The sequence below is a fragment of the Saccopteryx leptura genome, chromosome 3 (genome assembly GCF_036850995.1).
Source record: "Saccopteryx leptura isolate mSacLep1 chromosome 3, mSacLep1_pri_phased_curated, whole genome shotgun sequence".
Lineage (NCBI taxonomy): Eukaryota > Metazoa > Chordata > Mammalia > Chiroptera > Emballonuridae > Saccopteryx > Saccopteryx leptura.
This window is the reverse complement of record NC_089505.1, coordinates 274026153-274039753: the sequence shown is the minus strand read 5'-3', so window position 1 is coordinate 274039753 and position 13601 is coordinate 274026153. Positions and strand designations below refer to the sequence as shown.

General features: G+C 40.1%; 1 protein-coding gene across 2 annotated transcripts in view; it reads right to left on the bottom strand.

Moving 5' to 3' along the window:
• The window catches only part of THADA (THADA armadillo repeat containing), a 355537-nt gene that overhangs the window by 227089 nt on the left and 114847 nt on the right, over window positions 1-13601 (bottom strand). For both annotated transcript variants that reach the window (XM_066378390.1, XM_066378391.1), the window contains exon 26: window positions 11653-11744. In XM_066378390.1, the coding sequence (XP_066234487.1) occupies window positions 11653-11744 (92 nt within the window). The remainder of the gene's footprint in view (window positions 1-11652; window positions 11745-13601) is intronic.

Genomic DNA, 13601 nt, shown 5'->3' with positions numbered 1-13601 from the left:
TTGCAACACCTTAGTTGTTCATTGATTGCTTTCTCATATGTGCCTTGACTGTGGGCCTCCAGCAGACCGAGCAACCCCTTGCTGGAGCCAGCGACCTTGGGTTCAAGCTCGTGGGCTCTTGCTCAAACCAGATGAGCCTGCGCTCAAGCTGGAGACCTTGGGGTCTCGAACCTGGGTCCTCGGCATCCCAATCCGACGCTCTATCCACTGCACCATCGCCTGGTCAGGCCTAAAACAATGTTTTTATCATGGAGAACTCCAATACAAAAACTTCTAAACTATTCTTAATGTCATGTAAAATCCAAACGAGCCTCCTTGGTATGTCTGTTTTATGCACTGATATAGCCTCAGAACCTACGATATTTCTGCACTTACCACCAAAATTGAATGGATAAATGTTTTCATAGTGTGCTCTGTCCTAGCCTGGTTTATTGTCTTTCTCATATATACACAATGTGTGTTCCAATCTCTGTATCTTTATTCATATACACCCTCCTCTCTACCTATCCAAATTCTGACCATCCTTTCAAGTCCAGATTAAGTCCTGATTCCTGCATGGAACCTGACCTCATCCTCCCCTGACCCCCTATTCCCTGAGTTTTTTTTCCATTTATTTATTTATTTATTTATTTATTTATTTGTATTTTTCTGAAGCTGGAGAGACAGTCAGACAGACTCCCGCATGCGCCCGACCAGGATCCACCCGGCACGCCCACCAGGAGCGCCACTTGCTCTGCCCACCAGGGGGCGATGCTCTGCCCCTCCGGGGCGTTGCTTTGCCGCGACCAGAGCCACTCTAGCGCCTGGGGCAGAGACCAAGGAGCCATCCCCAGCGCCCGGGCCATCTTTGTTCCAATGGAGCCTCGGCTGCGGGAGGGGAAGAGAGAGACAGAGAGGAAGGAGAGGGGGAGGGGTGGAGAAGCAGATGGGCGCTTCTCCTGTGTGCCCTGGCTGGGAATCGAACCTGGGACCTCTGCACGCCAGGCCGACGCTCTACCACTGAGCCAACCGGCCAGGGCAGTACTAGAAAGTTTGATGCTCATTTTTTCCTAAACTAGTTTCTGCGTTGGTCTAGCTCTCAATAATTGATAAACTCCTTCAAACCCAAGACTATGTCCTAACTACTTTTGTACATATTAAAGTGCTAAGGTACATAAGTATTCAATGAAAATATCTTAATGATTAAATTTTATGAAAAAGTTTGGTGTATAGCAATGGTTGGAAATTCCTGTCATTTCTAAACTATATATTACTAAAATCATAGTTATAAGGACCAAGTTCTGAATAAAGAAGAAATATTGTCCAAGTTCCTTTGGATTTAACTCTTTCCTTTGGATTTAACCTCTTTGACTTCATTTTCTCATCTGGAAAGTAGCTCTGTGGTATTTCTCTACCGGTATTGAATGAGCAACAAATACTGCTTGTAAAGCCCCTGATAAACAAAGTCTCATAGTCCTGGAAGCAACCCTGACATCTTAAATTATGTAATCCTGGTATTACATTATATTAGTCTGGTTCATATAAAATGTAAGCTACAAAAATACCAAAGCTGAGAAAAAATATTTACTCATGCTTTTACTAAGATGCAGAAAGAGGATACATGCATTGCCAAAATTCCATAGAACATGCTCAAACTAAAGCAACAATGCCTTAGTTATTAAAGAAGGCAATGGCCTGAAGCAGTACTTAGAAACAAAGAATACTTGGTCCATTCAAGAGTCAATATTTAAGGACACAATGACTAATGCCCACTTCAAGTTCATGAACATACTTTTTTAAGAGCTTCTTTTTGGTTAAAATTTTCATTTGTGGTTTTCCTACCTACCATCCATGAAACTAAGAATGAACAAAACCTTGAAACATGAAACTCTCCAGTAGGCCAGTGTCAGTAGAGACTTAATTCATACATTAAACTTCTTAACAAGGTTACACAAGACTGTGCCTTACTTTTTAGTCTCCAAAATTCCCAATGATCTATCTGCCTAAAAACTAGATTCCACCAACTATGGAAAATGCATGAACGTCACATCCAGACCACATCAAAACACTGGGCCCCTTAATTTCAAATTATTTGAATACAAACTAGTAGTATTGTTGCTGATAGAAACTACATTTATAAATAATCAGCTAATTTAAAAAATGTTCCAGTTGAGCTTGCTATGAGCTAAAAGTAACCATTAAATTTATTTTTAGCACTAGCTATGTGACCTTGAACAATCATTCAACTTTTCGGCACCTCAATTTTCACATCTGCAAAATGAGAATGGGACTAGATGGCTTCTTAGGTCTTTTCAAACATAAAACTAGTAACAGTCATGGTTATTATCATTTTTATTAAAAATACGAATGAAAAAATACAAGCACAGACTCGGAAAAACATTAGGTTGACTTTAGAAGACAGCATAGCTTAGGCAAGGGTTATTGCAGAACTCCAAAATCCTCTCCCCATAGCACCAAACTATCCTCAAATACAAAAATTTTATAGAGGTAAATGTCTTACTGGCCATGCCGCTATCTATTGGGGTAATTTCATTCATCCTCTGCATGCCAACCAAAAAACTAACATTTCTACTTTCCTGGCTGTACAGTAAGACATTAGAAAGCTAGTGACCTGTTCTTCTCACACTTTTTCTTTGTTCGCATGAAAACAGAGTGTGAAGTTCATGGAAGAAGACAACATTTTTAGGACAAAAGGTACATAGAACATTCTAAGGACAAAAAGCACCATCCACAGAAAGGGTCCTGAAGTCACTTCAAAACAAACTTCTCCATTGCCCCCCCTCTTCCATCTTTCCTCCTAAAATTAACCTGTCACGTGGGAGATGGGAGATTCCTAATCCACATGGAGACTTTAGGTGAATTGGCTCATTTCCCACAGAGCTTGACAATGTAAAATCTAAGCCACATTCTAAAAAGGCAAGTCTCTGCTCATGAGGGGGCTGACTGCTGTGTGCAAATGATGCAGATGCTCTGCACATGGAACTGGGTTTATGTTCTAGCTCTGCCACTTCCTGGGTGCACGGCCTTGGGCAAATAACAAATCTCACTAATCTAGGCTTACCCCTCTGTAAAATTAGGATGACGACACCCTTCACAGGGCTGTGATTAAGGCTAAATTAAGACACCTATAACAAGTCTGTCATGTGCCAAGCACACAAATAGGCACTAAGGATAGGCTACCCCCTTCACAATTACTCCCTTTCTTCTGCACAGTGGGACAGAGCCTCCAGCACAGCGGATAACTGCCATGTCCTTCATTAGACTGCCAGGTTCCCTAGGGCTGAGAACATGTCTGATTCATCCTTGGATCCCAGTGCCCAGCAGAGAGCTTGGCCCAAAGTGAAAACTAAATAAATGCTTGCTAAATGGAGAAAATGAGAATCCTTTAGTTCTGAGGATGTTAAGATTATCCTGGCCACAGTCAAGAAAATACTGATTTTCAGTTTGGCCCAAATAGGCGCTTGCTACAAACTACTATTAGTTGTACTAATTAGTTGAACTAATAGTAGTTCAAAGCAAAGAAGTGTCTCTGAACTCTAATAATTACATTCTCTAAAATATAAAAACCCAATTGCCCTATAGCTCTCTATTTTAGTTTTGAGAATCTAATTCTTTCCTAAACAATGAAGTGGGTAACCACAGAAATTTGTGGAATCTCTCTTCCTAGAAAACATGAAGAACAGGAGAGAAGTCAGTCTGTCTGGAAACTGCTTCAAAATCTGTCTGTAAGCAGGCATTGGACTAGATCAGATGCCCCTCAGAAGATCCTTCCAGATCTAAACCATTAATAGATTAAGAGAAATAACTAAAATAACTCTCTGTCCTTTACACCCAGGAAAATAAAATAAATACAATCTAACATCTCCTAAAATAGTCAGTAGAAATAATTATATTTACACCTAGTGATGCTTTTACAAATATCCCATGCTATTAATTTGAAAGAATAAGATAGAACAGTATAGAATAGAGATTGTATTTACCAACACAGAAAATTATTCTTCTGTTTCTCGTTTTTATCCTAAATGTTTCCACGCATCCCCCAAACCTCTCAAGCTTTATAAAAACACTAGTTCCTCCCTGATACTCACTCAACTCTCCTGATAGTGAATTTCTAACACATCCGTTACTCACATCACATTGTGCAGGTATTATATGTTGTCTTCTGTTTGTATCTGGTTTACAAATAAGTTTTGTTTCTCTAACTGAAACATAAGTTCCCTGACAAAGTTCCAAGTTGTTGTTGTTTTTTGGGGGGGGGTTGTTTTGTTTTTAATTAAGAGGAGGAGAGGTAGAGAGACAGACTCCCCCATGCGCCCTGACCAGGATCCATCCAGCAAGACCACTAGGAGGTGATGCTCTGCCGATCTGGGATGGTTGCTCCGTTGCAACCAGAGACATTTTTTACACCTAAGGTGGAGGCTATGGAGCCATTCTCAGCACCCAAGGCCAACTCACTTGAGCCAATTGAGCCATGGAAGCGGGAGGAGAAGAGATAGTGATCAAGAGAGAGGGGGAGGGGTAGAGAAGCAGATGGTTGCTTCTCCTGTGTGCCCTGACCGGGAATTGAACCCCAAACATCCACATGCCAGGCTGACACTCTACCGCTGAGCCAACTGGCCAGGACCAAGTTCCAAGTTTTATATTTCTCATGTATTCCTATATTGTGTCAATACTGAATTCATGACAAATGCTTACAAATTGGCTGATTGGCTTAAAATAAAGAGAGAAGGCAAAAGCTATAGAACACTGTATGCACTGAGCACCTGCATGAAGCTTTGTCAAAGTCTAAAATAAAGCTTTCCAGACTTCTGTATATTGATATTTGTCATTAACCTGGGACTAGAATAGTTGAAGGTTAATACCACAGCGGCCAAAGAGAAAGACCTAGAGTTAAAGATCACATTGATTCAGCTCCAGCCCTGTAAGGAATGAAGAACTGGCAAGGTGAGCCCACTCACAATAGAGGGTGGCTATTGTGGAAAGCCCAGCAGCCTCCCCAGATCACAGGGCTGTGCAAGTTCAGATGCTACACAGGGTCAGTTATTCATTGTACAGGACAAGGGGTGGTAATAAAGAGAAAAGAATGGAGCTTTATATTATCAACAAGACAGGTAATAGCAAATGTTGGAGAGGCTGTGGAGAAAAAGGAACCCTCATTCACTGTTGGTGGGAATGTAAAGTAGTACAACCATTATGGAAGAAAGTATGGTGGTTCCTCAAAAAACTGAAAATAGAACTACCTTATGACCCAGCAATCCCTCTACTGTGTATATACACCCAAGACTCAAAAACATTGGTACGTAAAGACACATGCAGCCCCATGTTTTTTTTTGTTGTTGTTTTTGTTTTTTTTGTATTTTTTCTGAAGCTGGAAACGGGGAGAGACAGTCAGACAGACTCCCGCATGCGCCCGACCGGGATCCACCCGGCACGCCCACCAGGGGCGACGCTCTGCCCACCAGGGGGCGATGCTCTGCCCCTCCGGGGCGTCGCTCTGCCATGACCAGAGCCACTCTAGCGCCTGGGGCAGAGGCCAAGGAGCCATCCCCAGCGCCCGGGCCATCTTTGCTCCAATGGAGCCTTGGCTGCGGGAGGGGAAGAGAGAGACAGAGAGGAAGGGGGGGGGGTGGAGAAGCAAATGGGCACTTCTCCTATGTGCCCTGGCCGGGAATCGAACCCGGGTCCCCCACACACCAGGCCGACGCTCTACCGCTGAGCCAACCGGCCAGGGCCATGCAGCCCCATGTTCATTGCAGCATTGTTCACAGTGGCCAGGACATGGAAACAACCAAAAAGTCCTTCAATAGAAGATTGGATAAAGAAGATGTGGCACATATACACTATGGAATACTACTCAGCCATAAGAAATGATGACATCGGATCATTTACAACAAAATGGTGGGATCTTGATAACATTATACGGAGTGAAATAAGTAAATCAGAGAAAAACAAGAACTACATGATTCCATACATTGGTGGGACATAAAAACGAGACTAAGAGACATGGACAAGAGTGTGGTGGTTAGCGGGGGGTGGGAGGGGGAGTGCGGGAGGGGAGGAGGGAAAGGGGAAGGGAGAGGGGCACAAAGAAAACTAGATAGAGGGTGACAGAGGACAATCTGACTTTGGGTGATGGGTATGCAATATAATTGAATGACAAGATAACCTGGACATGTTTTCTTTGAATATATGTACCCTGATTTATTATATGTCACCCTATTAACATTAATAAAAATTTATTTATAAAAAGAAAAAAAGAAAAGAAAAAAAAATGGAGCTTTAGAAAATTAAAACACACCTGTAAAACTTAGGTCTTCTCACTCTTCATAAGCTGAAGAACACATCAAGAACAAGACTCATGAGCTCTAGAGCTCAGTCACTATGCATGCACTCTACATAGTTAAAGGTGGGAATGCAGAACCCCTGCTCTTTTCTTTATATATGAAAAAGGAACTCCTTGACCCTACTATGAGATAGCTACTGTTATAGGCACAGGAATACAGCAGTTCAAGAAAATCACAAGGCTAGTAACAATTATGTAAAGCCCTGGCTGAGTATTTTACAGAAATAAGAGACATCAAGGACAGTCCGAATCTCTTAGAGGGGAAAAACCAAAGCCCAGAGAGGTTAACTAACTTGTCTCAGTTGATTATGCCAGACAATATGCTAGGCACCAGGTATACAGAAATGAGTAAGATACTGACCCTGTCCTCAAAAGGCAGTGCAACTGTAAGACAATAAAATTAATACAATAATAGAAGTGGTAACACAGAATAAAAGCAAATCCTATCTTTAATTGCATAGGACTTCCAATATTTTAAAAGAAAATGAACTGTTTATAATTTGTTTTATCCTCATCATAGTCCTATGAGTACAGACACAGGTCTTATTATTCCTGCTATATAGATGGAGAAATTGAAGTACAAAGTGGATGAGGGAGTCTATTAAGGTCATCTCCAGTGGCAGCAAAATGCCTAGAAACCAAGTCTGTTTAATCCTAGACATATTTTTCCCACTAGATAGGAAAGGCAGATGTTCTTTTTATGTCCAGCCTCCTTCTGACCAAGAGCACACATTTGCAAGATTGTGTGCAGGACAATCTGTGCCTGGGGAAGTCAACTTAACTGTCTGTGAGGTCTCATCAGCTGAGTTTAGTCATTCGATGGTTGAGTAACCAACCCACAGGACATCATTATTACTAGCATTCTTAAAGTGCCCATTATATATACACAGAAAAGATGGGAAAGCTTCTGCCCCTTGGGGAGTTAATACTGTAGGACACAGGCATATAAACATTTCAACAAAAAGTGACATAATTAAACAAACTACAACTAGAAGAGCCATTACAAATAATAGCAAATTTAAGACACTAAAGGTTTTGCAGAGCACATCTAGTGGGCGTTGCCAAGAAACATACTCCTTAAGGGTTAAACAGAGAACAGAAGCCTTGTATATACAGTGTGTCCGTAAAGTCATGGTGTGCTTTTGACTGGTCACAGGAAAGCAAAAGACGATAGAAATGTGAAATCTGCACCAAATAAAAGGAAAACTCTCACAGTTTCATACCTATTCAGTGCAGTTCGATGTGGGCTCACGCACAGATTTTTTAGGGCTCCTTAGGCAGCTATCTCGTATAGCCTCTACAGACTCGTCACTGACTGATGGCCTACCAGAACGGGGTTTCTCCACCAAACTGCCGGTTTCCTTCAACTGCTTATCCCACCCAGTAATGTTATTCCTATGTGGTGGCACTTGTTATAAATGCGCCGATATACACGTTGCACTTTGGTCACGAATTCGAATTTAGTGAGCCACAGGACTCACTGAACTTTCCTCTGTACCGTCCACATCTCGACTGGCATGGCCGTGGGCTGCTCCGCTGTATACACATCATCCTACAGAAACTGGGAGGGTTTTCCTTTTATTTGGTACAGATTTCACATTTCTATTGTCTTTTGTTGCTTTCCTGTGACCGGTCAAGAGTACACCATGGCTTTATGGACACACTGTATAATGATATAAACCAATTATTAGATTATTGAGTTCAAATATGAACTCTTACCAAAAATGTTCAACACATTAAAAAAAAAATTAACTTCTAGGACCTGACTGGGTGGCTCAGTGGATAGTGTCAACCTAGTACACCAGAGGTCATGAGTTCGACCCCGTCAGGGCGTGTATGAGAAGCAATCAATGTTTACACAACTAAATGGAACTAAGTGAAACGAGTTGATGCTTCTCTCTCTCAATCAATGGGAAAAAAATTATAAAAAATAATTTAGTTAATTCTATTTCACTCTTTCTAGGAAAATCATCTATTTTGTAACCTTTCGTATTCAAGAGGAATGAACTTTTATAACAGACGTTCCCATCAGCAGGCCTTGAGCAGAAAGATTAGAACAGTGTGGTTTCACTGTGCTCCCCTCCCCCTCCATCAGCTGCAACCTAAATGAAATGAATCTGATAACTTTGTCTCGTACATTGTCAAATTTATTTGCAAAACCAAGGATCCCTCACTTCATAAAAGGTAAAAGGGAAAAAAGCATTTTTTCATTTTCAAGTTCTGTTTTAAACATTAATTTCACTTGTTTGATAACCTCATATCATATTTTACTTGTCATTATTTAGAGAGATCTTATACTATGATCAAACTATTTTAAACTTTTTGACATTTTGTAGAATTTTTTTTTTTTTTTTTTTTTTTTTTTTAATTTTTCTGAAGCTGGAAACAGGGAGAGACAGTCAGACAGACTCCCGCATGCGCCCGACCGGGATCCACCCGGCACGCCCACCAGGGGCGACGCTCTGCCCACCAGGGGGCGATGCTCTGCCCATCCTGGGCGTCGCCATGTTGCGACCAGAGCCACTCTAGCGCCTGGGGCAGAGGCCACAGAGCCATCCCCAGCGCCCGGGCCATCTTTGCTCCAATGGAGCCTTGGCTGCGGGAGGGGAAGAGAGAGACAGAGAGGAAAGCGCGGCGGAGGGGTGGAGAAGCAAATGGGCGCTTCTCCTGTGTGCCCTGGCCGGGAATCGAACCCGGGTACTCCGCACGCTAGGCCGACGCTCTACCACTGAGCCAACCGGCCAGGGCTGACATTTTGTAGAATTATTAACAAAATAAAACTAAGGAGAAAAAAATATTAGTGATTTTAAACTACTGACAGAAAGAATTTCTTTAGGAACCAGCTAAATAGTAAAAATTATAATCATCTTTTCAAAGGAATAAGTTATCATTATTTTAAAAATTCAACTAGGTTAAAAAAAATCTCTCTGGTATTTCCTGAATATACTCAGGGGATTCATACTAATAGCCAGTTGCCTTCCTTTTAAAATATATATTGAATTTTATAGGGTGATAAGTAGCAATTTAAATGACAATTCAAAACTACCAGTAGGTTTCATTAGAATAACCAATAGTGCATTATAAAAATTTTTTATGATATTTTCTAATTCCTAAGATTTAGTTCCATCACAAGAAAATACATTTTAATAAACAAAAGCTTAAAACCTACATTAAGAGTGTGTTAATAAACTTTTTTAGGTAGGAGAAGAAGACTAGGTCCTGATTTATCTCTAGAAAAAACCACTGGGCCAAATCCTGAGTGAAGAAAGTAATTAAACATGCACCAACAGTGACCTCTAGTGTTAACAACTGCAAGTCACTAGACTACCATAACACTTTCCTAAGGGCTAAAGCAGGGGTCCCCAAACTACGGCCCACGGGCCCCTGAGGCCATTTATCCGGCCCCCACCGCACTTCCAGGAGGGGCACCTCTTTCATTTGTGGTCAGTGAGAGGAGCATAGTTCCCATTGAAATACTGGTCAGTTTGTTGATTTAAATTTACTTGTTCTTTATTTTAAATATTGTATTTGTTCCCGTTTTGTTTTTTTACTTTAAAATAAGGTATGTGCAGTGTGCAGAGGGATTTGTTCATATAGTCCGGCCCTCCAACGGTCTGAGGGACAGTGAACTGGCCCCCAGTGTAAAAAGTTTGGGGACCCCTGGGCTAAAGAAACAACTATTCAAAGCTTCTCCTTTCTAAAAACCAACAAACAGAATTTATGCACTGTATCTAAAAATTATGCATAATCAAAGTATTGCAGTAGATTTCCTTCCCGACATTAAAAATACCTTAAACAGCCAACTAAATGGGAGATATTTTCAAACAACAGCTCAGATAAGGGCCTAATATCTAAAATATACAAAAAACTCACAAAACTCAAACAAAACTCAACAAAACTCACAACTCACAAAATTCACAGAACTCAACAACAAACAAGCAAACGATCCAATAAAAAAATGGGAAAAGGACATGAACAGACACTTTTCCCAAGAAGAAAAACAAATGACCAATAGATATAAGAAAAGATGCTCATCTTCACTAGCTCTAAGAGAAATGCAAATCAAAACTACAATGAGATACCTCACACCTGTTAGATTAGCTTGTATCAACAAGACAGGTAATAACAAGTGTTGGAGAGGCTGTGGAAAAAAAAAAAGGAACCCTCATCCACTGTTGTTGGTGGGAATGTAAATTAGTACAACCATTATGGAAGAAAGTATGATGGTTCCTCAAAAAATTAAGAATAAAACTATCATATGACCCAGCAATCCCTCTACTGGGTATACACCCCCAAAACTCAAAAACATTGGTACGTAAAGACACATGCAGCCCCATGTTCATTGCAGCATTGTTCTCAGTGGCCAAGACATGGAAACAACCAAAAAGCCCTTTAATAGATGATTGGATAAAGAAGATGTGGTACATATATACTATGGAATACTACTCAGCCATAAGAAATGATGACATAGGATCATTTACGACAACATGGATGGACCTTGATAACATTAAACTTAGTGAAAAAAGTAAATCAGAAAAAACTAAGAACTGTATGATTCCATACATAGGTGGGACACAAAACTGAGACTCATGGACATGGACAAGAGTGTAGTGGTTACCAGGGGGAGGGGAAGGGAGGAGAGAGGGGGGGTGGGGTGAGGGGAGGGGCATAAAGAAAACTAAATAAAAGGTGATGGAGGACAAAAAAAATTATAAAAATCATCTCAAATTGTTATAGCAAAATAAAATTACTTTTTCATGTATAAACAAACAAACAAACAAAAAAACCTTAAGAAAAAAAAATCTTAGAGAGCAAACAACATGAAAGACCTAAAAGTGAAAAGCATTGTTTACACTGTGTGGCCCACATTGGAACACTCCCTTTGGTTACAGAGTTTAATGCACAGGTAATCTGGGACATGTTATTGATGACTGTATTATAAACATTTAAACTTATAAAATCAAGATAGTGCACAAGGTAGTACCTGATGACACATTAAGAAAAAGCAATTTAGGACATTTCAGGAATGCCTGAAGATGCAAAGAAAACACTTTAGCTGTTGCACTAAGAAGTAAGCCCTACATTTCAGCCCTTGCTATACCTCGCTATGTTTTCACTGCTTTGAAAGATCTACTTATTAAACAGTAGATATTTTTGCCCAAGGACTTAGAATTTGGCATCATATGTTAATTTACTATAGTATTTTTACAGTTTTATGCTCTACATGAATCTATAAAATAAGCAAAATATCAAAAGTTATTTTTGGCCAGGAGAGCGTTCTGTAAAAAGTAGCATTAGATTGAGCTTACGTATTATTTTTTAAAAGTTCATCTTTTCCCCTTTTAACTCCAAATATTCTTGTGATCAAGGTGCTGAAGAGAAGTGTAGATGAATTTCTCACCTAATGTAAAAATAAATATACAATAAGGGTTAAAAAAATATTCATGGCATGAAACCAACATTTACAATATTCAAACTAGATATTCAAAATCATTACCCAATTTGGCTAGGATGGGGCTAAAGAAAATATGGTTTGTGATCATAAAAATGAGACAATTTTCAAAAACTTTACAATAATTGACTACATGACTTCTTCTTAACCCTTTGAGTAGTGCGAACGTTCATGTACGTCCTCGTGACTCCTGACTATTCAGAGTACAATCAATTTATTTTAAAAATGTGTAAGGCAACATTAAAAAAAGGCAAATGTATGTTCTTCTTGTTTCCATAAATTAGTTATCAAACAAACATGATTTTAAGTTAATAAAACTGTAACTGGAACAAATTTCACTTTTTGAAAAAAAACTCACTCCTGGGGGTCAGGGAACATGAAAAAAACTCACTACTCAAAGGGTTAAACTGAACTCTACAATCCAACTACATGCACATAGCATACCTCTTTCCTTTACTAATAATATAATTATCAATTGTTCTCATTACCTCTTTGTATTTGTATCATCAAATAACATTTCTTTAAAGAAAGAACAAATTCAGTATTCCATATTCTGATGAGTAATATTCTAGTCGAGAGCTTAGATCTTTCCATTTATTTTCTGCAATCGAGAAAATATATCTAAGGCCTAACTGAAAAAAATCCACATTATTAATATAGCCAAGATAATATTTAATATCCAAAATGTTGTTCATTAATACCACTGTCAGTAACCAAATAAAGTAATTTTAACCCTAAAATTATCTGAGACAGCTAGTTAATAAAAATAAAAGAACTCTCATTAAAAAACATGAATTTCTTGGCCCTGGCCAGTTGGCTCATTGGTAGAGCGTCGGCCTGGTGTGCAGGAGTCCCGGGTTGGATTCTCAGCCAGGGCACACAGGAGAAGCACCCATCTACTTCTCCACCCCTCCCCTTCTCCTTCCTCTCTGTCTCTCTCTTCCCCTCCCACAGCCAAGGCTCCACTGGAGCAAAGTTGGCCCGGGCACTGAGGATGGCTCCATGGCCTCTGCCTCAGGCGCTAGAATGGCTCTGGTTGCAACAGAGCAACGCCCCAGATGGGTGGAGCATTGCCCCCTGGTGGGCATGCCAGGTGGATCCTGGTCGGGCGCATGCAGGAGTCTGACTGCCTCCCCGTTTCCAACTTCAGAAAAATACGAAAAACAAACAAACAAGAAAAACAACCCCCCCATGAATTTCTTTACAATCATAATAATAAAGCATATCTATTTCCAAAATAATGTATCAAAATGCTTTGCTATATTGTAAAAATATCTTGAGTGATTGGGCTTCCTTAATTACCTTACCAAATCAAATTGAGACGTACAAATATGTAGTGACTTCACTACAGTGTGTCTATACCAGCACCACAGAGGATATCCAGAGATAGAAACCACACACTTACTGGCAGCACAGAGCTTATATTCTAATTAGATAGGTGCTACTATCATATGGCATGTTTCAATAGCAATATAAGAAGGTAATCGAAACTAATAACGTTAAAATTAAAAAAATAGCTTCTGAAACCACTGCAGTACAGGTCCCAAACTCAAATGCTCGCAAGGACCAGTGAGTGCCAAGAGTCGCAGAGGACTGGGTCAAATGAAGTCACTGTTCAGCTTCAGCTGAGCCGTTGCCATGAGGGAATGTTAGCTCAGTGTTGCCAGATTTTCTTCTTTTTCAAGAAAAGCCAGAAACCCCAATTTTTATGTGAAATCTCACTATTTTGTAATGTTGGCAACAAATTAAATGGAAAAAAACCCATCATGGAAGCCAAATAAAACACAGTTGCAAGCTAGACTTTAC